The sequence below is a fragment of the Myiozetetes cayanensis genome, unplaced genomic scaffold (genome assembly GCF_022539395.1).
Source record: "Myiozetetes cayanensis isolate MyiCay16 unplaced genomic scaffold, myiCay2020 scf1, whole genome shotgun sequence".
Taxonomy (NCBI): domain Eukaryota; kingdom Metazoa; phylum Chordata; class Aves; order Passeriformes; family Tyrannidae; genus Myiozetetes; species Myiozetetes cayanensis.
The window spans coordinates 59,978,043-60,004,945 of record NW_026086604.1 but is presented as its reverse complement, the minus strand read 5'-3'; the positions used below and the strand labels follow the sequence as shown (position 1 = coordinate 60,004,945).

The following is a 26,903-nucleotide window of genomic DNA, read 5'->3' as shown; positions in this document are numbered from 1 at the left end:
CGGAGTGTAAGCCTAGAAGTAAAACCTACAGAAATTCAACATTCTCCTTGTTATACAGATTCACAGTTATATTTTAAAATATTAAGACATTCACTGGAAGAAGTAACAACAAATTGGGAGTGAGTGATTCCCTTTATAAGTAGCATAAAAAAATGGAATTATAGATTCTTTCAGCAATGCTTAATATGCCACCACTGGTTGCCAATTTGAAGTGATTGGGCATTGATGTTAATGCAGTGTTTTCCAGTTTACCCATAGTTGCAGTAAGAAATTTGTGTGGGTTAAGCTAGCTTTTATAATGGTTAAAGTTGCCTCAAGTTTTGTGAATTGGATGTAGTGGAGAGGAAACCGAGAGGATGTATTGAGGTAGAAGAGGTTTCATCTGCTTGAACAAAATCTGTTGCCAGTCACTGATGCCTCTTCTAACTTGTCTCCAAAAATAGTTTGGGGGTGGAGGAGAGCATTTGCAATGTGTGGGAGTACACAGGGCCTTCAGTTCCCAGTTAGGTAATGGTATGGCTGTGTAAGCAGATAAATCTGTGGTCTGTAGGTCTGTCAGTCTTATCCCCAAAGAGTGGCCATTTTCTCAAGCATTTTCTGATGAGTGTGTCCATGCTTGGTCTCAGGACAGCCAGTCGGAGTTGTTACTAGAATTTTAAGTTATTTTTCACCGCCCCATACGGCTTTTTAGTCTTTTCAGAAATACATTTTAAAAAATTATTAGTAAGATAGCAATACTTTGCAGATTCTCTCTCCTGTTGTCTGAATCTGTTCATCTGTGGTTTGCTATATGTCAATTTCATATAATAAGAAATAGTTTCCTACCATTCAGTGTCAGCATTTGGTTGTTGGGCATTGTTCTTGAAGTGATTACTGGGGGGGTTTATTTAATATTTTTTTGTTCAGATATAAGTAGTAGTCAGACATAATGGAATGGATCAGAGTTTGATTATTTGTAACCTGCCTGTGTAACTACAGATTGCACAGCAGGCTTGTCATTATTCTTATCTCCAGACTCCCATTCCCTTTCTAGCCTGGAGCTGTTAGTGTTTTAAAGTGCAGCCTTCCCAACAGTAACCTTGGGAACTGAATGTTTTCACCTGTGAGTGACTGTGGCTCTTCAGCTTCCTAAAAAAAATTATATGTGGAAAGACTTCCGAGGGAGATACTGGCCACATGTCAGTGTTTCCTTTTTGGATTATATTAAGCAAAATGTTTTATGGGGAGCTGGCACTGATCAGTCAGACTCTTCTGACTGAGCATCCTGACAGACCCTGGGAGGTATTTTTGGGTTTGCTATGAACAGAGTTCAACAACTACGTGGCTTGGGAGGTATCTGGTAGGTAATGTGAGCAGTCACGTTCAAATTCTAGTAAGCTAAAATAAAACAATCAATTTGACAGGAAGAAAAATAATTACTGATTTCTGTCAAGGCAGAACTGTCCCCTTTTGCAAAAATTACTATGGCTTTAGGTAGTCGTAATAGCTTATTTTTTTAAACTGTATGAATGGTACCTAGCTGTAAATCATCTTGATGCTTAAAAGATTTCTTTAACAAACTGATTCTTACATTTCGCTGTAGATCTGAGGTGACAATAGAACAAGATTAGTGAAAGAAGACTTGTAGGCAGAAGGAGATAGGTGAAGAATATGACGATGAGATTATTAGAGGCAGATTTTCAAAGTAGAACTAGAGAGGAATGAATCTGAAAGGTTCAAGAAAGTGGAAGAGAATTTCCAACCAAAAAAAAAAAAAAAACCCACAACAAAACAAAAACAATCTAAAATATACTTTTCCTAAAAGGCTATGATGATCTGTAAGTAGTTAATGGCAGACAGTGATGAATCTAAGAACTGTTTTAATTTTGTGTTAGCAAGTAAATACTGCAGTGGAGGGTGGGGGGATTGTGTGGTTCCAAGAGGTTCCCTTTCACATTACTGCTTCAAGAAGAGATGAAATGCAAACTGAAGTGTTTCCATTTTAGTAGTTATTTTAAAAAGGTGTATCTTCAGGCATTTGGGATTTTCACATCATGTCTGCACTTTATTTGAGTTATCTGAAAAAAAAAAAAAATCAGTCACAACTGCAGCTACTGGAGTGGAAGTGCACAGAAGAGGACATTTTGGGTTCTATCACAGGGTTACCCTAGAGCATATATTTCATAATAGATTATCATCATCTTATCAAGCAGTGATTGGGCAGGTGGCTTCTACATCTTTATTTTCTTCTTATTCAATGAAGGCTTATTTGGGATGCGAGTGGTTTTTGTCAGCGATGGTGGTCACTAGGAAGCCTAATTTCACATTATGGGGAGAGTCCTGTCTGGAATATAAAAATACATTTTAAAATACACATCTGTAAATTGATGCAAATACTGATAGGTGTAGCATACTATGCAAGGCATCCCTTCTATGGGATGAGAAAGGGATACTGAGATCAAATGAAGGAAATAAAGTTTAGGTACTTTGAATTAAGGCTTATGATGTCTGTCTTTTTCTTGGCACTCTAAATTGTTCAGACCCCTGGAAGATTTAGCTAATCTTGCAGTGATATAAAATGAGATTAATCAGTTATAAACCAATGTTTATATTGCATCTAGAGGAGAGATAATTGGAGAAGGGTGAACACTTATCTCATGTTTCCCAAAGGCTGACATGCTTTCTTTTTAGCTTGTGCTAAAGGGAAAAGAAGTGGGTACTTTTACTCTTTTATGGCATAAGCATCTAGTCAGTTCTGTCTTGCCAGCCTGATTTACGCTGGAACAGCAAGGCATGGGAGAGAAGGAGTGAGGAGGCCTCTTTACATATCTGAAGATTTTTAAGGGTTTGTTTTCATTGGGAGCTTTCTTTCCTTTTATTTTTCTGTCTCCTCCATTGGAGGCATAGGTGTCCCAACTTGCTTGAATAAGAGATGCTAATTTTGGGGTACAAGCTAGCAACTTTTAGTGTGCTCTGCTGTGACTGGGATTAAGGAGCCACAAAATATTCCAGAGGCAAGAGAGGAACTTTACTAAGGTGACATAGTAAGCTGAATACCAAGGAGGAACTGCATGTCTTCTGGGTACACACATAGCATATCATCAGTGGCCAGGAACTGCATGCTGTGTCTGCTCTCTAGATCTGTTTTGAGGGTAACATGGACAGTGTGGGCTTACATGCCATCCATTTTCCCACTGCTTGTGCCGATGGAACACCTCAAAGCCCTTCATTATCAGGGTAGATAAGATGTAAATTTTCTTGTGTAAACAGTGGAACAGGAAGAGCAAATGCAAACAAGAATCCACCTTTCTCTCCTCTCCTTCCTTAGGATTTTTTTTTTTTAATTCACTTCTTTAATTTCTCTGAGAGTCTCTTATCCAAAATTGTACTGGCATTCATCATTTGCACTTCAATGCCTTTAGTCCACACTTCTGATCTTAGGGATACATCTTGCTGACTCCATTAATGCCCTCCTATCTAGCCAGGCCAAGTTTCTGTGGAGTCATTTTACAGTTTGCTTTAAAAATGAAGGATTTTAATTCTCAAATTTTGAAGGGGAAAAAAAAAGTAAAGAAAGGATAGCAAATTAAAATATGATTTTTGGTATCTCAGTTATTTTATTTGTGTCTACCAAGACATGCTTACCGGTTGGTTTGTTGTAGGGCTATTTCAAAAGCAGAGAGATTTAGTGGAGACAATATAATCTACAAGCCACCAGGGGTAAGTGTAACTATGTATTTTATTCCGATTATTGTCATTATATGTGAATATGAACAAGAGGAGACTGTTTGTATCGCTCAGTATGTTACTGCATCTCAAATCTTGGTTTTATTTCATCGCTAAATAGTGTGAGAAATGGAATCATAGAAACTAGTGTTTCTGAGTCAGTGAAACAGATCTCCATCTCATGTGTTGCCAGTTAATGCACAAAACCAAAATCTGTCATTTGAAATGTCAATGTCCAGAATTAATTTTTTTTTTCTGAAAAAGGCAGTCAACACATTGTGTGTATAGATATTGTGTTTTCTGTAGAACTCTTAAAAATCTATGAAGCTGGTCACTTCCTGTAGTTCAAAGCAAGTGACAATTACCACATATTTTTCTGACTGTCACTTGCCTGTCTTGTGTGTACCTTAGTCCAAAAGGATTAAGAGCTCTTCTCCTAATTAAAAAAAAATTAACTGTGTGTTAACAAACTCTCATAAATATGGTTTCACTTGGGGAAAAATTCAGTACAGAAGAAAATCTGTAAGAGTTGCTTTTTAGGGACATACTATCTAAAAATCTGCTCCTTTTGCAAATTTACTACAGGAAAAGAGCTCCTTACAAAAGAGAAAACAGATGAAAAAAGACCTCAGGGGGAAGGGAGTTTCAAACCTCTTTTTTTTTTTTTTTTTTTTCAACAACAGAATTTATTAGGTTACCTAATTTATATGGCATTTCTGCATTAAGGTGTGTTTAATCATGACCACAGCTTGTGAAGTCATTCTTCACTTCATGTTAACCAAAATTGTAATTAAATTAAAGGATGTCAGCACTGAATTATAAGTTAAAACTACTAGCAAGTAAAGGAAAACTATTATTTATTCATATCTCTTTGGCAAAGCAAATGTAAAATACCAATTTTAAGTCCTCCTAGGGCATTAGGAGGGGGTTTTGGTGAGTCTTTGTAACTATCAACATGAAGCAGCGTACTATCTGCATTTAGTTTATATCTAAATGGGGGCTTTACATCTGGAGATACCCTTTCTCAACATAGCAGAAGTCTAAATAGCCTTTATTTGAAGCATCTCCAGTTGGGAAACAAAGTATCTTTTCAACTCTTTATAACTTGTCTTAAAAAGTGGCATTGACTGCATAAATTATCCTATCTAATATTCGTTTTCCATTTGTACTTTTATCACAGTTAATCGAAATCTTGCATGCACAAGGGTATAATTGGTGTAAGATTTGTTTTCAATATTTATATGAATAGTGTTATTTTATATTGAGCAGCTAATCTCTGTAGGTAACAGTGTCACTTTTATTGTTTGTCATTTACTGTATTTTTCTTTTCAACAGGAAAATGCTCCAGATATGGTGTATTTAGGCTCGCTAACCAATTTTGATTTGGTTTATGCATGGACACAAGATAAATGTGTACCACTAGTTAGAGAAATTACATTTGAAAATGGGGAGGTAAGAATTTTTTCTACAATTCTAGTTTTGGGGTTTTTCTCAAATCCAAAATGTCTCTTTCAAGGTCTCTCATCCACTTCAAAGAACTTTGTCTATTTTGTTTTAGGCAGAAAATAGCTGTCAGATAATGTTTTTTTCATTCTTTTGGAGCTTTTTGTTTAGACTTGAAATTCACTGGAGGCAGATTTGTTGTAGTTTCATACACTACCAAAGTAAGAGGCTTTAGTATAGAACCATTAAGGCTGGAAAAGACCTCTGAGATCGAGTCCAACTGTTAACCCAACACTGCTGTGTTCGCCACTAAACCATGTCCCTAGGTGTCACATCCCTGTGGGGTTTTTTTAACGCTTCCAAGGATGGTGATTCTACCACTTCCTTGGTCAGCTTGTTCCAATACCTGACCACCCTTTCAGGAAGACATTTTTCCCAATATCCGGTCTAAACCTTCCCTGGTGCAACTTGAGGCCATTTCCTTGTGTCCCATTGCTTGTTACCTGGAAGAAGAGACCGAAACCTCCTCGTTACAACCTCCTTTCAGGGAGTGGTAGAGAGCAGTAAGTTTCCCCCCGAACCTCCTCTTCTCCAGGCTAAACCCTGAGCTCCCTCAGCTGCTCCTCATAAGACTTGTTCTCCAGACCCCACTCCAGCTCCATTGCCCTTCTCTGGACACATTCCAGCACCTCAGTGTCTTTCTGGCCATGAAGGGCCCAAAACTGAACACAGGATTTGAGGTGTGGCCTCACTAAGTGCTGAGTAGAAGGGGATGATCACTGCCCTGGTCCTGCTGATCTGCCAGGTCCTCTCCCACCAGGCAGCTTTCCAGCCACTCTTCCCCTAGCCTGATGGCATTGCATGAGGTTGTTGTTACTCAAGTACAGGACCAGCTTTGGTGCACGTAGATCAAATAAGAAGTGTCTGGTGATTTGCAGATGTGAACACTTGGAGGCTAAGAATCTGTGTGTCTGTAAGTATGTGTGAATATGTAACACCTTGGGTGTAGGTTGTGTTATTACTTACTAAAGTACATATTATTATATGGATGTCATGACCAAATGATACATTTAAGATCCAGACCTTGGAAAAAACGCTTCTAGTCGGGGTAGAAAACACCCATGTCAGCATGTCAATGACAGTTTGAAAGAATAAAATACTGGTGAACTATCCTTTTAGTTATAACTGTCTTTTAAACTTTAATGTTAATCTTAGTGGTAGAAAAATATTACTGTATTAACCACTTCCAAAGCATTATCTAATAAACAAGCACATTGAATTGTGACTGACAATGAAATTGCAATTTTCTGGGAATGGTAATAAAAACTGATTTTGTGGGGTTTTTTTCAATCTGCATTTAAGCACTGGTACAATCCTAATCTTTTTAGCTTCATGTGCTGTTTCCTTTGCTTTTCTTTTGGCTGTAATTCATCAGGTGGAACTTTGCAATTACTTTTAAACATCTCATTTCTTCTCCTTACCATTATTGTCTTTCAATACTTCTTTGTTTTCTTTTGTAACTTAGTCTTCTTTCATCTTTTTCCAACTCCATATTATAATTTTTTTTGTAAAATAAACAACAGGAAAAAAAATCTTTAGAAAATTATCAAGTTTGTAGTATTTCAGAAGGATTATTTTGATACAGCCACAGCATCTGCTAGACACTCTGCTGAGGTTTTTAACAAATTGCAGTATGTTGTCCACACTGGATGAAAAACCAAAGAATCAGTCATAGATTAATTCTCAGTTTTGCACACTTAATTCTTTTGATTCTGAATCTGCAGTGCATCTAACACCGCTGCTCTGGGCTCATGGAATTTTTCAGGTTTCATGGCAGAGGGAGGAATAGTGTGGTTTTATTACTCAAGCCATTTTGATTGACTCTCTTCTACTCAATCCTGCCAACTTTTATTGGAAAGTTCTGATACTTAACAAACCTTAATTCTTCATTTGCAACTCAATATGTAAAAGAATGTCACATGTTAACATCTTTAGAAGTATGTGGTAGATTTTTCAGAGTACTTTTCCCATGGTGAAAGAGGATTTTGAGTCTTAGAAGCCAAAGGTTCATCGCTGTCAGCTTGTACCACAGTGTATTGTGATTTTTCTAGTTGTTCTCATAACCCTTGATTCCTGCTTGCTTAGGGAGATAGAAACAATTCCAATACGACATTTTACCTAGCAACATTTGTTTAAAAAATTCAGTGCTGCCAGTACCCAAACAAATTTAAGCATGCCAAAATTGAGATATTTCTGCTTGCTTAGATTGTACAGTTACTTAAATGGGCTCTTACTTATTGTGCATACTGCACAGCAGTACAGGGTAAAAATATGAAGTGCTGTGACTGTTAAGGTGTGTTTATGGTACTAGAATACCATGTAAATAAGATAAAGACAAAAAATTCTTCCACAGACTTTAAATTAATTTTTAAAATCAAAATTGGTCTCTGTAAACTGGTAGGTTTTTCCTTCATTTTCTTAATGCAAACAAAGCCTTAACTGCAGTGGTACAAAACAGATTTTTACCATCCTGTAATAGGACAGGATGATGAGACCCAGCTGTATTTGTGCATGTAAAAATGAGAATGAGCATATAGCATTAGTTGTTGGTTTATAGATGGTTTGGGAACCTTGGATTTCAAGAGCACTGAAGTTATGAGGATCCGCTGTTAAAAGACCAGGCTTCAACATACCTGATGGATTTGACTGAAGGGAGAAGGACAACCATTTCATGTACACTATGTAACTGGCTGCCTACTGACAGGGAAAGTGTTTCTTCCAACTTACTATAAATCAAAAATATCTGAAGAAATGTTTCTATTTGGTGGCAGAATGAACCAGTGCTATCTTTCTCAAAAAGCACAATTTTTATGCTGGTACAGGATAGAATCAAAGCAATAGCAGCATTTGGCTGTTACACCAGTTGTGCAAATGAAAGACAACTCCAGGCATTTCTTAGATGATAAATGATGATTTTTTTTTTTTTCAGTCAACCTGTAGCAAGTTTAGCTGATGTTCTTAAGTGCCTAAAAATCACTTTTGAAGCAAACAAGTGCATATCGTTTGTGTTTTGGATTTAGGTAAAAGAAAAATCCTGAATAAATTATTCAAGGAATTCCTGTGTTTATCTGTCCCTGGGCACAGAGATTTTTTCATCAATTTTAGTAATATATAAACCTGTAAATTTAACAGTAGTGTTACACAGATGACGGGTCAGGACACACTTACTGGTAGAAGATCATGACTGATATGGCTGTGTCATTAGTTTCTGATTTTTTATTTATTGGGAGGAGGGGATAGGGTTATTTAAAGATACTTATTCATTGTGTTATGCTTGAAAACACCACCTTACCATGAGAACAAGCTAGGACTGGGTCTAGAACACACCCTCAGCCTTTTGTAGCATTTCATACTCAGGCCTTATTGTGGTTTCTATGAAGGTGATGTGTTTTCTCAGGATTGGGTTATTTCTTCCCTGCAAGTATTCCAGTGCAAGTGTGTCCCTTTTTGAAACACTGATAATGAAATACTGTCATCCTTGATCTGCTGTATATGATAAGAGGAAGGAAACGTTGGTTAACTGTATCACTCAGGTATCTTAGAGGAAGGGTCAGCAATTAATCTTTAGTCTTGTTCTTTCATCTGTCTTTTAAAGTAGAGATCTCACTGAATTTGAAAATTCCTGTAATCACATAAGTGCCCTGAAGAAAAGGAAGAAATGAGATTTGTCCTTTGTTTTCTCTGCAGGAACTGACAGAAGAAGGCCTTCCTTTTCTCATACTTTTCCACATGAAAGATGACTTGGAGAGTTTAGAGAAATTCCAGCAGGAGGTTGCACGACAATTAATAGGTGAAAAAGGTTTGTAGTAACTCTTACTACTTCTTGGGTTTACTGGTATAATTTTTTTTCAGGCAACTCAGTAGAGTGGAAGCAAAGGCCAAACAGAATCCTAGCTTTAAAACTCTTGAAGCCAGAGGGCTTTATGCACTTCTGACAGTGAGGACTCACTCCTTTGGAAATTATTGAAGTATTTATTAGTAAGTAACTGTTTCAGAAATCCTTCTTGCCTAAATGACTTAATGCAGTTTGAGAGGGCATTAAACAAAGCTTCAGTTTGTAATATGGAGGAAAAAAACCACTTTAAGAAAATCTGTTATTTTGGTTGAGTTAGTTAAAAATTTAGAGCCGTTTTCAAGTTTTGCATGTTGTATCTAATATCTCCACCTTTAAAATAGTTATGAAAGTTATTAGGGATTTGAGATAATACTAAACAAGTTTTAACATGGATTTTTGTCTGCTTACGATTTTAAGGTACAATAAACTTCCTCCATGCCGATTGTGACAAATTCAGGCACCCACTCCTGCACATTCAGAAGACTCCAGCAGACTGTCCTGTCATTGCCATTGATAGCTTTAGGCACATGTATGTCTTTCCAGACTTCAGTGACTTGTCGTAAGTATTTTTCTTTATGCATTTTAATTTGAGAAGGACAAAGAAAAAGGTGTATGCTCATACTGCAATCAGTACTATTGTAGTCTGTGATTCAGTGTGATTCAGTGTCAAAGCCTAAAAGCAATATGAGTTGGTGTGAAGCCATTGTTTAAATGGAGTTGTACCACTTTATGGAGGAAAAAATCTCATGTTAAGTTTTCAGATGCCAGTCTTTTATTTCGAAGTTTTGCTATTTTCTGTCGTAGTTAGGCATTTGGAGCCTGGCATGGTATTTTTAGTAGTGATCTAGATGTATCAGTTAACTTTAATAGATTTAAAATACTACATGGAACTTGTAAGTGCTGTTATTCAGTGATTACTGTAAAATGCACCATGTAAGAATTCCCAGCCTATCAGTTTGGCTTTTCCTGCTGTGTAATTCTAGCCTTCCTGCATTAGTCTAAATCTGGAAAGCTGGCAGAGAAATTCCTATTGTGTGGATTTTAGAAATCTTCCAAGTGCAACTTGGAAAATGGACCATCACTGTCATACTTATCTGGATGAAATATGTGAGAGCAAAGTATCAGAATGCTCAGGTGGGATGTGCCACTGTGATAATCCTCATTACATCAGCCTGTCTCTTTGTGTTGCACTCCCTTGGAAGCAGATGTTCTGTCTCTCATGGCTCAGTTGAGGAATGAAGATGTGTAAACGTTCTCTTCAGGGGCTTTCAGCCTTAGACAAGTGCTCTGTCTTTGTCTTCTGGTTGGATGCTAAAACTCCAGTTTCTGTCTCAAAGGAGGTACCTGCACATACACTGCCTCTTAAGTCCTGGTTGGAGGCCTAGGCTGGGTATTTTGTTTTCGTCAAAGCCAAGGATTCAAAGCTCAGATTTAGCGTGCAGTGTGAACGTAATCCCATGTCTGATTCTGCCATTCCAGGAGACATTTTTCTACCTGAAATGTTGACATTTGGAAGGAGGGTTCGAACTTAGCTTCTTTCTGTAATTCTCCACAGGCTTATTAAATGTGGTCTCAGTTTGATATATCTTAAATAGTGCTTTCAAATATCTGAAGCCATGTATGTTGAAATTCCGATAGTGACTACTGGTCTCCTTGTGTTCCTATTTCTTTGGAATATTTTGTTCACCGCACGTGCCAACAAAAAAACAGCAGGATATTTACATTTTAAAAGCACTCTTTTTATTGCCGCTTTTTAAGCAGCCCTAAAATAAATTAATATCTCTTATGTGGGCAATAGAGATGTTTAGTTTAGACTTTTATGTTTCTTACACTTTCTGTGAAACTGTCAGAATAATAAGATCTACTTGCTTGATGTGTACCAGTTGTTACATACAAATGAAGCTGAAAGAGATGTCAGGATTGTAGACAGTTGCTTAATGATAAATAATTATTCAACCTTACTCTAGGAGGTTGAGCTGATACGTAGAAATATCTAACAAAACAAGGAGAGCTTGGAGCACCTGGGGTCATATCCTCTTGTGTATGTGGTTTGAATTTTATGTTTGGTTTTTTGCTGGTTTTTTGTCGGGTTTGTGGGGGCTTTTTGGTTTTTAATAATAAGTAGAATCTTAATTCTGAGACTTTCATCTTCCTGTAAGGATGTCTTGTCAGTTTAGTGTATTTCCTGGACTCTTTTACAAACTGGCCCCAGGCTGTCTCTTGTAATCTCAGTGCTGCCACCAGCCAATAGTGTTTGGATATGGCACTTTCAGAACCGGCCCACTACAAGACTTCCTCTCTCCTTAGGAAGTTCATATTTTTTTGGAGAATGGGCATTTCACAGGCAAATGAGACCATCACTCAATATTTTATCACCAGCTTTGGGCACCTGTCCCTATTCATCCTGCTGTTCCAGGTTGGAAATGACAGCAGGGAGTGTTCAACAGTAGCTTCTCAGCAAGAGCAGGCTGAACCACACAAGGCTGTAGGCACCAAGTGCCCTTGTTGCATTAGGAAAGGAGAATGTCTCTAGCAATGTGCCTGACCTAGAAGAGGGCAGGAGCCCAAGGTAAAGCAGAGAGCAGTAATTCTGCTGTCCCTATCACCAGGCTAGAATGAACCTCCTTCTCTCTATCAGTACTGATTCCTGATCTTACCTGGGAAGGGAAGAGACCCCTTAAAGTATCACTGTAATACTGATCAGCTACAGACACTGCTGCAGTGATACTGACTCTATATTATGCTGAATTTTATGCACTGAGTTTTCTCATTATCTGAAATACTGCTGATAGCTTGTCTGACCACACTTTGTTCCTCTTTCCTAAATGTAATAGTTGGTTTGATGAAAGACTCCCTACAAAACCAGTCTCCATTCAGACATTACCTTTTGATTGCATGCACAGTGATTGTTATACTTTTTTATCTCATCTTTAATATTTACTAGATCAACTCTTCACTTTGAGATTTTTAGTCTATCTTACGTTTCACAAATAAAATTGGATGCTGTAGTTTAGCACGTTTGCTGTGGGTGACAGTAGATGATCTCAGTTTAGTTTTACATTGACATCCTCTTAGTGCATATCTTCGGTGTATATGCAGTTGCTGAGGCAGTAGAGAGCCTTTCAAAGATGTTTTGTCAATACTGGTGCCCAACTGTCATTTAGATCTGTAAGCTGTGCATTTGGAACCTGCTGTTCCCTCTTACATTACGGTTGGTGGGGAGCTGAAGGGAGTACACAATGAAGTTATCGGCTGGTACAACTCTGTGGGAGTTATTGAAAAGATGGAATACTTGCTGTGTTCTCAAGAGACAGTGGAAAGAAAAAGAAACTGGTAGGATACCTTAGCAAACCATTTGGCTTCCTGTCCTCTATTAATCACCTAAAAGTGGGCATAGTGTGCTAGATAAAGAAAAGTTGGCTACTCTAAATAGTGCACTTTAAATCTTCTGTGTTTGGACTTAACTTATAATAAACATATGGGTGTTTCTGTTGAATTTGTTCCAGAATTCCAGGTAAACTGAAGCAATTTGTACTAGACTTGCATTCTGGAAAACTGCATAGAGAGTTTCATCATGGCCCGGATCCAACTGATGTAGCACCTGGTCAGGTAAGGATACAACAAATACATTTAATTTGGCCATTTAGTAAAGACTTTTCTTTACTCCTTGTCAAAGCTGTACTTGCTAATATGTTTGTACTTTTAACCTCTGTCTCCTGAAAGAGAAATCTGTTTACAGAAGCTTAATGTTGCCACTTCTGCTTGGCACTTCCCTTAACTTTCTTCGGGTAAAGGCGAGGAGAGCATTAAGGGGCAGCGTGGTACCTATTTGCCTTGAATAAGGGAAAATTATAAGGATGTGTGTTTTCACCACTGAAACAGATCTGGGGCTAGATGACTCTTCTGACCTCACAGAGCCGCTGTTATGTGACTTACATGACTCTCATGTGACTTCAGTGCAAAAGCTGATACTACATCATAGCTGCCTTATTTCCACACAACACACTATTACAGGGTGTTTCTAAGGGGAAAGAGCAATTGATTGAATGTTTTATACAGAAAGCTGCCAATCCAAGCAGGAGGCAGATTCTTAGAGCATCAAGAAAAGATGGATAAAGCAGTAATAGTCCTTATTGCTTTTAATAATGCAGTTAACAAACGGCATCAGTAGTGCTCACAGGCTGCACTTGTCAGTTTGGATTCCTCATGGTTCTGCTCCCAGGTTGTCATGTTGTGTAATTACATGCCAGGAAGTCACTCCTGTGATCTCTTCAGGAACTCAACTACTAGATCCTTCTCCAGACAAAACTTGGGAGCACCTCAATGTCAGGAGAGAAAGGACATTACCAGCCCTGATTCCCTCTGCTTAGCCCAGTCCTGTGTGTCTTAATCGGCCTTGTATCTTCTTGATACACCACTGAGCTCATGTGCTTGGTGCCATGCTGAAAAGTGCAGGTGTAACGGCCTGTCAGGGAACATTTTCATTACCTTGGGCACTGTCTAAAGAAATAACCATTTGAAACGCTTCTTCCAAGTTACATGTTGCATTGCCTGGGCTCAAGGAACCATTTTGGTCCCAGAGGAGACCTGGAACCCTTGTGTTGGGGTGCCTTAGGCCACCTGAGAACCCACGGGTGAGAGAAACTATTTATAGTTACAGGGTCATTTTGCTGCTCATCTCTGGGGTGTGGGAAGGGTGGCACTGCACTCAGCCCTCTGAGTGCAGCCTCCTGTTGCCCTGCTCAAAGCTAAAAGCTTTAAAAGCATGAAAGCCCTGGAGGGCTTGCCTTGGCCAGAAGAATGACTGCTTTTTGAATGTTATCATGACTGGCCAAGAAAACACGTGGGCTGAACTGTCTCAGCAGTAATTCATTTAACTAGTGGATCCCTGTGTTTCTCTGGAATTCATTGAGCAACCAGAATTCAAGTCAACAGGAGGAGATGCAGAAATAAGGGCTGGAGACTGAGACAGAGGCCAGGCAGTCTGTCAGCTTGGAGGGGAACAGGAGTGCATGAGGAAGAGACGCTCTGTGGCACCTGCCGTGAGGAGAAGGTTTGGCCAGGAAGAGAGGAATCTGCTGAGTTCCTGGATCCTGCTGCCTGCCTATCTGGGCACAGGCACAGAGCCTGGAGCTGCAGGCTTGCTTTTGTCTCCATTCTGCCTTGAGAAATGCACTCAAAACCTGGGATGTTTATGTTCTCATCTCCATATGGCATCCTGCCATCTTGTGGATGCGCGTGTGATGGAAATCTGGCCTTAACTAAACTGGAGGCTGCTGGCTTAGGTCACCTATGTCCCTTGAATTGCATGGAGAGATGTGTGTTGGGGTATTTTTTTTTGTTTGGTTTGTGGTTTTTTTCTTAGTTTCCATATAAAAACCCTAATTCTAAAATATTTTGTCAGCGCTCACCCTTTTACCCGGGTGTATCTCATAAAACACACACACACAGACTAGAATATCCTCAAAGCAAGTGTAGACAGACTTGAGCAAATATACAGTGGGGTACATTTGAAATACTTCTAAGTGACTTGGACAGAAACTTGTGTGATGGCCATTACCTTCGAGATGTGCCAATAAAAGGAATATCCTTAACTAAAAGTGCTTAATGTGTGTGTGCGTGTGTGCTCCTCCTACTTGGGGTTTATAATGTGCTTTCCAAGAAAAAAAACACGAAATTTAATTTGTGGGAATGCTGGACATTCATGCACTCCCATAATTAATGCTAGAAGTTCATTTAATGAATTTTACTGTTTGTTCTGTTTTTCAGCCAATTCAGGATTTAGCAAGCAGCCCACCAGAAAGCTCATTCCAGAAACTGGCACCCAGTGAACATAGGTACACCTTATTGAGGGAAAAAGATGAACTTTAAAAACTTGAAATAATCTTGCAAGCCTTTCAGACAGCAGCGTTGACTTCTGTGTGGTGGAAATAGTAAACCTATATTTTCATAATTCTATGTGTATTTTTATTTTGAATAAACTGAAAAATAATTTTTTCTCCCCAGGCTTGTAAATACATTTGTTTGGTGGGTCATTCTGTACAGCATCTTTCAAACAGTACATTCTTAATGCTATAGTAAAATATCAGAGACCCATCCAGACTCTTGATCTAACTCTGTTCTGTAAAACTTTTATAATCCAAATGAAGGTATCCTTGCCAGAGACATGCTGTTAACTTGCACTATCCCATTAAATAGGACTTCTGGGTTGTTTTCTGTGTAACCTTGGTAGTATGTGCTTTTTCTTCTTCTTCATGTGAACAGCTATCCTGGTAATCTATTTCTTTGTCACATTTTTCTCCAACTTAAGAGGGTCTTCTATTCTGGATACTTGGGAGGGGAATAAATTAAAGTTTTACAGAATCTTGTGTGGTGATTTACTGGCTGTAAATGTCCAAGCAATTAAGCAAAACTGACTACTAAAATACCAAGTGAGGAAAGGAAAGGTTTCAATGATAATGGCTGTAGTTTGAATGAAGAGGCTGTATTGACCTACTCTGATTTCTTGGAATTAAGATTGCTGCGTTACCCACATCGTTATGTTAAAAGAACTTGAATGTTGGAAACCCTTCATAGTAAGAGAGGACTGGGGCTGGACTGGCATCTGAGTTTTCTCAGTCCCAAATTAATATCTGTATGCATGTTAGGATTAGTCTCTGGGAGTTTTTGTTTTTTCTCCCAAATCCCTGCCTTCCTGGCAGACAACCACTTACAGTTCAACCAACCACTGCAAATTTTGCAAATTTTCTGTTACTCTCTTTGTCTGGCTTGTGCCTTACTGATTGCAATATCTTTGAATTCTGCTCTGAAGAAGGAATTACCGCTTTTCTCTTACAAACTACACCAGAATATGGGCTTTTCTCAATGAATCTTTGAGCCGCTGGGTGAGATGAACTCATAAACTGTAAGATGGAACAGCATCTGTTAATTTGTGGGGCATTGCTGGAGATGAGTTAGTGCTGGATTTGTACAGTACACTTAACTACAAAGAAGCGGAGACCTGACTTGGGCCCCTAAGGTTTAGTGTCCTTAGAAGTGAGCTTGTTCTCCGGACAGGGGGAACACTGGGTTCAGGTTTACCTAGGAGAGCGCCCTGACTTGTGTAGTCACTGTCCAGGATTCCTTCTGCCTCTCAGCTACGGATGCTGCCTGCTCAGTTATTGACAGAAGACTTGCATGGTCTGGTGAAACAGGCAAAAGTTGATCCCAGGACAGCCTCCTGAATGAAGCCCCTGCAGCACCAGCAGCAAGAGCATTCTAGGGAGCAATTCTGAGGACAGAGTCACTAGTACCCACCTACACCAAGCTACAGCAAACTGAGCAGCTGCATATTTGAGAGCTGAGAAAAGTACTGCAAGGTTTTGTTTACAGGTATAATTTTTTGTTGGTTTTGTGAATTTGCATTTTTGGCCTTCTCCTGTTCTTCATCTCATGCCAAATCAAGCATTTTTGGCAGCTGAGTCATACTGCCTTCCAGTTGGAATCTGAAAAGATGTGAGTTGGTTGTGGTTTTAAGACTGCCACTTGTTTTTTACAGGTGGTGCTACACAATTCTGGCATCCAAAATTTTAGTCAATTCCTGCATGGTGCCTGCAAGTACTCATCTTACTCCTCTGAGGTTCCTATTTTTCCTTGGGCTTCTTATTTATAAATGCTGTTTGGTGGGAGATGTAAAATCTTTCTTTTTAGAGGAAGATGCTTCCTCATAATCCACCCAGCAGTCCGGGGGCAGGTACTTTCAGCTAGGAAGTGAAAGAGATGAAGACCCTCTGCCATTCCTGAATCCAAGTTTGCTTTTCAGAGTAAGGACTTGTTCCCGGAGCTTTGGCGTCCCAAGCACTAGGTGGACAATTAGCTGTAATGTGTAGTTTCATGAGAGTTACACACTGCAGTAATTTCAGTGTGTATTCCCTGGAGTTGGACCTGATTCTCCGGGGTTAGGGATGACCAGTGACCTGGCTCTGACAGCGTTCAAGTGACTTTTCTATTGGCAAGCAGAAGGTTGGACAGCTAAAGCCAAGCTGTGCTTGCCTAACATGCTGCTGAGTGTCACTTGAGCTTTTATGTGTCTGGTGATACAGAGAATTTGCCTGGAGAGAGCAAGTGCTGGACAAAATCCGAGTTGTGCTTCAAACTGAGCCGTTTGACTCTGATCATCTGCATCTGTATTTTAACCATTTGGTGCTCAGCTTACCACTCCCTTTAACATTTCTCAATGCTTATAAGGGGAGGTTGTCAAAAATATTAGTATTATCTCTGTATGGAATAAAACTATTCCAAACTCTTTTTAATTGAACTTGCCAAGTCCATTTCTAAGCTAGCGTGTGCGTACGAGTTGCTAGATGCAGGTGGCATTTTAGGAACTTGTATTGATTTCATTCAATGTAAATATTTCAATAGCTGAAGCATGTGTTTGGTAACTCAATACAGGGTTCTTAAAGCTTGGTAGTGCAATTATTTTAATAATATGAAATTTGGGAGGGATTAATTTTTTAGATGCTGAAAGGAAATAAGCACCAAAGTTCTCAGTAAATGTTACAACCAGTCTCATAGGAAAAATCTTTTATTTGGTCTGAAAGAGTTATTTATATCTTACAGTTCTTCTGACTAACATGCCTAGCAATTTAAATGCTAGTTTGGTTACTCAGATGTTGATGTTTCTTTACATATGTAAATAACCCACCTATTTTAAAAGATTGTAGCTTAAATAATAGACTCCCACATCTAGTGTGTACACAATGCTTTGAAATTGCTTCCTTAAAAACGCAAGGAGGAAGAACAGTTCTCATGCTAGACACTTCATAAACCGAGTGCATATCAAACTGAATTTGTATAAGCTGGGGTAGGAATTCAGTCTTAGGAATTTAGATTGTCCTGTCATTAATCCAGCTTGGAGGGAGAGGATGGAGTCCGCAAGATCGCTGATGGGGCTCCTGTCATTTAAATGCAGGAGGTTTCACAGCATACAGTAGGAAAGCAGATACAGCAGTTTAAAATCATACAAAGAATCAACCACAGTTTTTGATTAAAAACACTTTTTTTTTCTTAGTGTCTTCCTTTAAATGTAGAAAATAAATATCAAAGGAATGAACAGCCTATGAAGTTGTTACAATCTCATTAACTCTGTTTACAGCCAAAGTAGATGCATTTAAAGAAAAGTGCTTTTTGCCGGTCAGGAGCAAATGAGCTGAATTACTCAGGTCATGTTTTGCACTCCAGCTGATTTTACCGATGCAGGCACCGTGGCTTTAACAAATGCAGTTTTGACAATGTCTGCAATTACTGGTGAAAACTGTTCTTGCACACATTGCTTCCCTGAGCCTCAGACCTACTTAAAATAGACGTAATGTTCTGGCTGATAGCAATTTCAGTATTTTAAAAGCAATAAGGAAGAACTGCTCAGAAGAAGTTATTTGTGCTGTAACTAACGGTTGCTAACAATGTCTCTAGGCACAAAAACCCATCATCTGGCATTAGCGGACAGTGATTTCCAGTGATGATATCAAAGTAGTGGTTATCGACAAGGAGCTCTTTCTGTAGGACGCTTCCTTGGACAGTGTTCCCTGCTAGGGGAACACTTATCTAAACACTGACTTCAGTCTGCACCTAATACAACTGGACTCAAGCAGAGCTCAGGATGAATTGACCAATCTAAGAACTTTAAAAAGTGGCTTCCAAACCTCAATTTCCATTCCCCCTAAACAGTAGCAGCAATAGTCTGGGAACTGTCCTGAAAGTGCCAAACAATAGATTATGTGACAATAGTACAATTATGTGACAATAAAAACACGTTAACACTTCTGTGTTTAACAATGGAAGCTTCAGAAGCAACAGGCTTCTTGAGGGTGGTAAGATAATAAGTAACCACTATAAAAAGCCAGCAAAAGCAGGAGCAGCATCTCACCCCATAGAGGCTCCACAGCATGTCCCAAACCCTTGAAAAGGCTCAGCAGCTACTCTACAGTGTGGGTGGAAGCAGCTGTTTTGGCACCGTATGCAAGAGGTGGTTAAGAGGTTGTTTCCATTGTAAACGGTATCAGGTTGATGTTTTGGACACAGTCCCATCCTCTGGGGATGCTGCTGGCACTGCCACCACGCAAGGGGCCTCGCCCGCCGCTGACCTGGTGCCTAATGCCACCCTTGAGGGGATAACAGACTGTTGAGGGAGTAGGCCTGGCTGCAGCACTGCCTTCCAGGGAAGCTGTTCAGCTCTCCCACCAGAGTGCTGTTGGTGCCAGGAGATGAGACGCAAGGGCAGCATCTTGCAGAAAGTGCTGCTTAAGCAAGATGAGGCTTCGGGTTCAAAATGCCAGAGCTTGGCTCTTCACCCTGTATGGTGTACTCAGGACAAGCCAAGGAGTGGAACAACTATGGAAAATTATCATCCTCCAGTAGCAGTCCTGCAGGGTTGTTGCTTAGACTTTTAATTCACACCTACACTTTGAGCAAGGTGAGGAGTTTACAAATTTTGAAAAAAAAGGTACCTGAAAAAGAGGAAAAACTGATTCTGATGCTGATCTGATATGGCTGATGGAGGCAGATGTGATATATATGATACATGATCTATACATTACTTTTTTTCCACATTGCTTACCCAAGATTTTTACCTTCTCTTATGACAGCTGACACTTCCCTGTGCATTACTAAACACACATAGTCAGTCATATCCTGGGGATTACACAGGAAGAGCCTGGGCATCTGCATAAGTGAAAGTAAATTTAAAATACTATGACCATGAAAGACTGATGGCATTTATTTCCTTTTTTGTTTTTTTGGAGCACTACCATAAAAGCTCCAGCTTCTCATGGCATTTATGGGAAAGCACTACGGTTTTCCAAGTATCTGTCTCTCTTTATATTGTCTGCAAGACAGTTTGTGCAAATTTGGCATGAAGCACCTGTCACCCATCATTACAGCTGTGCATATAGCTTGCTTAAGGATTTTATAATTAAAAATTATCCATATAATTTTCAAAGGACTGATGTCACTGTGTCTGAAAAGAGAAATTCTGACATGGCTGTTTCAGCCCTCCCAAGGAACAGTAATGTCATCAAAATTCACACAACTCAGCCTTGTATTTAAAACGTAAGGCTCCAAGTCTGTCATCAGCATGGCTGCTACACTTGTTCCTGGCCATAATGAACTGATACTTCAGCTGGATTTTTTGGCACTTTGGTGAGAAAGCTCTGGACAGCTGGAAGAGACCTGCTCAATCATTTTTTGTTTTTTTCTTTGTATCAATTTTCCACCTGTGAAGCCCAAAATCCCACCGCCAAGTGCAGCTGCAATTCCTGCCACTTTGAAGCCTGCAAGGAGACCAATGGGACCCCCCACCACTCCACCAATGACTGCACCTGCCACAGGCAGAGCTGCCAGCTTGTATTTTGCAGCCTGTAAAGGAAAAAAAAAATACAGTTAGAATACTTGCCTGTGGCGATGTGCATTTTTACCTCACTGCTCTTGGCAATTACTTGAATGCTCAGTGATAAATAAACTTTACAAATTAGTATTTAAAAAAAGATGCTCGCCTATCCCACGTGCATGACAGAATGTACTAAAAACAATTCAAAATTGAGCTGTCTCATGTATGCAATTGTGAACCAGGTCCTTTCACATGGTTCTGGCTGATTTTGTACACTGGGTATTACCTGGTCACCATCATTAAATCAAACAAGAAACTGAGAAAATGCTCAGACTTTTCGTAAGGTGTCTGACTCAAGGCCTGGGACTTAGTTAGCAACAGACATCTGCAGGGAATGGTATGGAAATTACACGTTGTCATCAACCTCTTCTTCTATGTTCATGTGATTCTAGCGAGCCAGTCACCAAATGCACTCGTCTTTGCAAGTAAACCAAAGTAGCCTCAGAACAACACTAAAAAAAGCCCCCCAAAAATTAAATAATTGTATTTCCTAGTAGCCTGGATGTGATAGAAAATTACAAGAGAGATCGATTTTTTTTTTTCCCCCTGCTACCTGTGGGTCATTTCTTCCTTATTTCCTTAATTGCTGGTTCCCTCAGCATTAAAGACGGCAGATCAATCGGGTTAATACAGAGGATTGCTGGGAGGCAGAGTACCATTGATTCACCAGCAGGAGCAGATCCCTACCTTCCCCAAGTTTTTGGTTCCCTCTTCAACATTCGCAGCAGCACTGTTGACATGGTCTTCAATCCTGTCAATCTTCTCCTGCTGAGACTAGATGCAAAGGAATTATGAGTGAGGTAACCTGCTGGGAAGCAGCAGTGAGCCAATACACACCATTTTAATGCCTGTAATCAGGGCCCCACAGCCACTTTCATCTGCTACACACTGCACCCAGCAGCCTTAATGGTGCTTCATGATTAACATTTGATAACCTCTGCTGAAACTACACACTTACTTTACAAAAATGTAAACTATTAAGTAATAATATGGTGGGGGTATTAGACAATGTCTTGCTGCACTTCGAGAAAACAACTCAAAACATATGATTTCTAAATCTTTTCTGTAAATAGATAAATTTGCATTCCGAAGGGAAGCATAATCTAAACTAGCCTTTTCATTTCCTGCTGAGTTTCATGTTAAAAAAAATTCTATAAAGAGCATTTATAAGAACAGTACCAACTCCAACATATAAAGCTGCATCAAGAAATCTAAGCAGAAGTGTTTAATTATGACATTAAAAAACAGTGACTTACTTAACTTTACAAATAGTGAAAGCACTGAAAATATACTTGTTCTGTATTTTACTGTTTGATTTTACATAAACACTCCATCCCTTCTCCAAATGCAGTCAGATTCCCCTGCAGTGTCTCTCAGGGAACACCGGAGCAGAAGATAAAGGGGTCTGTGGGTTTCTTTGTTCTTATTTTAATCTCAGCAGTACCCAGCCTGTTTTATGTCACAAAATAATGAGACGGCTGATTTTCAGCTTAAAAGAAAAGGCATCCTGTTTTGCCTCTTTCTAATTCAGAAACTGCTTAGTCCACCAGCTCTGGTATCTTTACCTATTATGCAGGCCACATGCTTTAGATACTTGGTATTATACCTAATGATATTTATGTGTAAAATCCAGAAACTCCTGGGAACAGGACCTGTTGCTTTAACCTTTAGAACACTGAATGATAATTTTTGCAGTCCCTCTCCAGTCTAATGGTTCTTAGTTGTTTTTTTTGTATAGGTGAAGCAGCACATACTCAGCAGAAAGGCTAAAAGCTAGCTTATTTATCCCTAGTAACCCAACAGCAAGGAGATTAAAGAACTCTCCTAGGAGATGGGAACTGTGCATTTAAATTCCCTGTAGCACAGGAAGAACTAAACATTGGGAACTGAGTGTGGATGCTGAAGACATTTTGGCAGCATTGTGAGAGCAGAGAAAGAGCACGATAAAAGTGAGGGATTTTTCTAGTACTCCTGATTAAGTGAGAAAAGGTACCTGAGAAACACCCACCCTGTGCAGCGAAGGCTGTTGCCACCATTACAGTTAGAAATTGTACAAACGAACGGGCAGAAGTCTGCAGACAACGCTAGAGCTTCTACTGAGGTTCAGCTTGTGGCCACGTGCACTGGCTAGAACACTGTAGTTGTTCTGGTCACAAAACTTAGGAGCAACTACCAGCGCTAGTGCTGAAGCAGCAGACTGCTGCCTCCTCAGAGAGTTACCTTGGCAGAGCCTGAATCCACAGGAGAGCCACAAAGACACCTGTAGCAATGAGTCACTGATGTAGGGAAGGAAGAGGTGTTAGTTTTCTAACCAGACAGAGCAGCAGTTAAACTAATGCTTTTGGACATTTTTCTTGTAAATATAATATGCATCACTAACGACTTTGGAAAGTGTCTAATGTCCCATCTTGGAAACTGTAGCTGTATTTACCATCAGTCCCAAGCAGCAAAGACAGCACCTTTGTGCAGGCATCTCAGCTCACTGTGGGGAAACTGCTCTGCCTCTACTGGCATCTTCTTGAAGTTCCTAACAGTGACTAGGATTTTGTAGTCTTGAATACTGGACTGAATAAATGTTATTGTTATTTTGTTAATGTTATTTTGCTGTTCTGTCACACTGATAAAGGGATACTAGCTCAGCCTGAGCAGACTATGGGCAGAAGTATTGCTCATCTTTTCTTGTCCCCACCTAGGAGTTAACCATTCACCCTCTTTTTGCACAAGGCTCTGCACAGGATAGAACACAGAATTAATACTTACACTGACTAAGACAGAAAAATCAGTCACCAACTGGCTGAGCTCAATCAAGTCCTACAAATGAAAAGCAAATGTTATTTTGTAATCGCTGCTAAAAACAAGAGCACCAATGCGCAGTAAGGGAGTTCCAACATACCCCTTCTAAACTTTCCCAGGATTCAGCTGCATTTTCTTCTTGAGGTATTTCCGGAAGGCGGGAGTAGACCTGGATTAAGCTTTGGGAGCCGTCGTTCACTTCCACGTTATATAAGGTTTCTGAATCAGAAACAGGATGTTTATAAATAAATGCACTGAATCAGAATGCAGGTGATGTGCAAACCTTCTCACTCTTAAAGTTTCTCAAGAGTAAGCTGATACTTGACCTAATTCAAGCCAAGGAACAGCCCTGAAAATGATCATATAGGGAGAAGTCTTACAGCACTGGACAGTTTCTTAAAAGGATGTTACTGACAAAGAAATAGATTCATTTCTATTAGCACACTTTCACAACCAGTCCTGAGAATGATAATAAATTATACTCGTGAATTCAAGATCATTTAAATAATTTTGTTATCTACCAGGCTAAGAAAACCGAGCCTGGGACAAAAACTTTTCATTTACATATGGCACATAAAAAACACTGCGCTTCCAAAACTGAACAGACAGTTTTTCACTTTACGATAGATTATCATGCCACTGGTTTGATTTTCAGCCATTTGGGACTAAAAGAATCTGGAGGAAAATACTTCCAAAGTAAAAGCAGTGAAAACCAAGTAATACGGTGCCCAGCATTCAGTGTTGGATCTGGTTGGGTAACAGAACTGTGGGGATGACAAACATTTGCAGCTCAGAGCTGTACAGGAGATGTTCTCAAGTATCTTCCTTTCTAAATCACCTGACTGAATGCAGAAGACATTAGGACAGTGGAAAACAGGGGGAATGACAGACAGTGGGGTGGCACAGGGGAGAGCAGATGCAATGAACAGACACACACGTACCTCCTCCAGTCAAAGAGCCATTAAGGATGTAATGGACGTGTGTATAACTGTGGACAAGTAATTAAGTGGTAATAAAGAATAATAACAAACAAGTTTGGCTTTTTGTAACAAGGATTAAGGAAGAGAGCTTGAAAATCCAAAAGTCAGACTGGAGAATGTATGTAAATACAGTGCAAAGATCATGTTAATTCAGACAACTTCAATTTCTGAAAGGAGATCACTACTTCAGTAGTGGGAAGGTGGTCTCAAGAGAAAGCTTATTATGGGGAAGGCTGGTTAGATGTGTCTGACAATACTAAAATGTAAATACTGTATTAAAATCTTTAGAATCAATGAATGTGCCAAGGTACGATAATAATATTATACAACTGTTACAACAACAGATACGAACAATGGAAAACAAAAAATATATTCATTACAAAGTCAGTAACAGTGCATGCGTATTCATGGAATTATTCTAAGACAAAATAAAAATTATACATTTTCATAACATTTGTCCATTTCTCAACATTTTTATCCCAGTATCTCAAAACACATTAAGGACCCAATCTTCCAGATCAATAAAGTCTAACATCAGTGAAGTTGATATTCAGTTGCTAATTGCTAAGTAAGCAGAGTAACAACCATGCAGTAAGCAATTTGGGTTTTTAATTTGGGCTTGATTTTCTTTTTAATTATGTCTACTCCTTTTCCTTCAAGAATCCAGACATGGACACTTCACATTCTACAATCGTGACCTTCCAGAACATATTTTTGATTTATAACCTCAGATTAATTAATGGTTTATACTCAGTTCTAAAATATTGGTTTCCCTTTTCAGTGTAATTAATCATATATCCAAATTTGTGCGTTTTTTGAGAAACCAGTTCTGCTACATACTCCGACATTTATCATTGGTTTTGAGTATTTTATTTCAATCCTATACAATCCTACTTCAAAATCAAGTTTCTTCTCCCAAGAAAATTGTACTCTTCACTAATCAGCCACATGCATGCTAAGTTGGTTGAAATTAAAATATTCATAATTCAAAAGTAAAATAAAAAGCTCACTAAGCAAAACTGCCTCCTCACGAGACTCTGCTCTGGTCTGTCCCTAACAACCTATGCTGACCTATTGCAGAAAAGCACATCCTTGAAAGTGTATAAATCATACCAAAGTTTTGCATTACACTCATTCAAGAGACATTAAAATTGTAAGCAGGTTTACATGTTATCATTTTCTAATAACTAAAAATTTGTGGGGAAAAATTCCTCAAGAAAATTCTTTACTCACTTTAAAAAACTAAGGTAAAGAACAAGAAGGGTAAGAGGTGGTCACATTTGGACTGAAAGTATGAGTAAGAAATTTATATTCACTAGTTCACTTTTTATCGAGTCTAACCAATTTTAATAGAACTGAGAATGGAAGTGGCTCCACCAGTTCACTTACAGCATCTCCACAGAAATGCAATAATACAAAACACCTTTGCAGATTTCACAGAGCAGCTTTGCACCTCATTACACTTGAGATAAAAATCTAATGCTCTGGAAGATTCAATATGTTGCTTAGAAGATTTTAGTAATTTTAAGAGTGGAGTCTCACCTTTTGTTAATATTTGTTTAATATGCAATTAAATTCCATTTCCATTGGCCCTCAGCTCAGGGTAGTGAATGGGGGAAGGGACTGTATCGTATCACTGACATGTCTTCTAAACGAGAGATTTGAATTTGTAAACTCCTTCCTTCTCTACCAGATGGGAAGCAACATGCTACAAAGAATGGGTGTACTGAAGCTCCTTTGATTAAGATCAACAGCCAAGATTTGCTTTCAGGACTGCAGGCTCTAAGCACAAAAGAATAGGCAATATATTGTGTCTGCGTTAGCAATTCAACAGAGCTGCTTTCACAGGCAGGCAAACTTGAAAAAAAATATCTGTTTAATTGTATTTAGTTGTCTGCCTGTCTGTCTCTTTCACTTTAAATGGGGTGAATTATTTCCATATTCATTTCTGTTCCCATCCCAATCTTTCTGATCAATGTCTTGTCTTTCTGAAGTGCTGTTATGCTCAATGTCCTCCATACTTCAAAGGTATTTCAGATTTCAAAAGCCACCCTGTTCTTTGAAATTAAAAACTCTGGTTCCCATTTGCCACCTGTGTAACTGTTAGAAAAGCAATGTAAGCCAGGACAAGGCCTTTCCAATTAAATACCAGAATGTACTGAGAACAACTGCAGAAAGATCCCAAAAGAAGAGGTATCTTAAATTTACTTCTGACCGTAACCGAGAAGAGCTCACAAATAGACTGAAAGTAATGGCTAATATGTATGAAAGGAATCACTGAATACTGAAGACAAAGTGCTCCCCCCAAAAGAGATGTCAACAAATTAAGCAAAATTATTAAGAGAAACTATGTGGAAGAAGTTCCTTAAGGATAAAGGACTTCAGAATTGCTGGGGGACACTAACAAAATAGGCTACACAGAAGATGACACCAAATTGTCCTGATGCAGAGGAAATTGTTTATGGCTTCAGCAAGAGCTCTCCAATGCCCTGGATGTCAAGAATTTGACACACAGTATGAGTACGAGGAATAATACAAGCACAGAAGGTTAATATCAGAAAGACTAGGACATAAATGGTACCAAGAAAGTTTCTATGAATGCTTTTGAAGTTAGAGGAAGAAAAATGAAGGGTAGGTGCATTGCCAGGCAAAGAAGGAAAATTAC

General features: G+C 39.1%; 2 protein-coding genes across 3 annotated transcripts in view; one reads left to right on the top strand and one right to left on the bottom strand.

The window, feature by feature from the left end:
* Window positions 1-15,406, top strand: part of ERP44 (endoplasmic reticulum protein 44) — a 50,803-nt gene extending 35,397 nt beyond the window's left edge. The window contains exons 7-12 of the mRNA XM_050306080.1: window positions 3,642-3,699; window positions 5,041-5,157; window positions 8,896-9,007; window positions 9,461-9,602; window positions 12,550-12,652; window positions 14,813-15,406. Of these exons, the coding sequence (XP_050162037.1) occupies window positions 3,642-3,699; window positions 5,041-5,157; window positions 8,896-9,007; window positions 9,461-9,602; window positions 12,550-12,652; window positions 14,813-14,914 (634 nt within the window). The 3' untranslated portion in view covers window positions 14,915-15,406. The remainder of the gene's footprint in view (window positions 1-3,641; window positions 3,700-5,040; window positions 5,158-8,895; window positions 9,008-9,460; window positions 9,603-12,549; window positions 12,653-14,812) is intronic.
* A 2,161-nt stretch (window positions 15,407-17,567) lies between these two features.
* Window positions 17,568-26,903, bottom strand: part of STX17 (syntaxin 17) — a 30,436-nt gene continuing 21,100 nt past the window's right edge. For both annotated transcript variants that reach the window (XM_050306097.1, XM_050306089.1), the window contains exons 5-8: window positions 23,359-23,477; window positions 23,226-23,276; window positions 21,153-21,239; window positions 17,568-20,434 (exon numbers count right to left, since the gene is read on the bottom strand). In XM_050306097.1, the coding sequence (XP_050162054.1) occupies window positions 20,195-20,434; window positions 21,153-21,239; window positions 23,226-23,276; window positions 23,359-23,477 (497 nt within the window). In that variant the 3' untranslated portion in view covers window positions 17,568-20,194. The remainder of the gene's footprint in view (window positions 20,435-21,152; window positions 21,240-23,225; window positions 23,277-23,358; window positions 23,478-26,903) is intronic.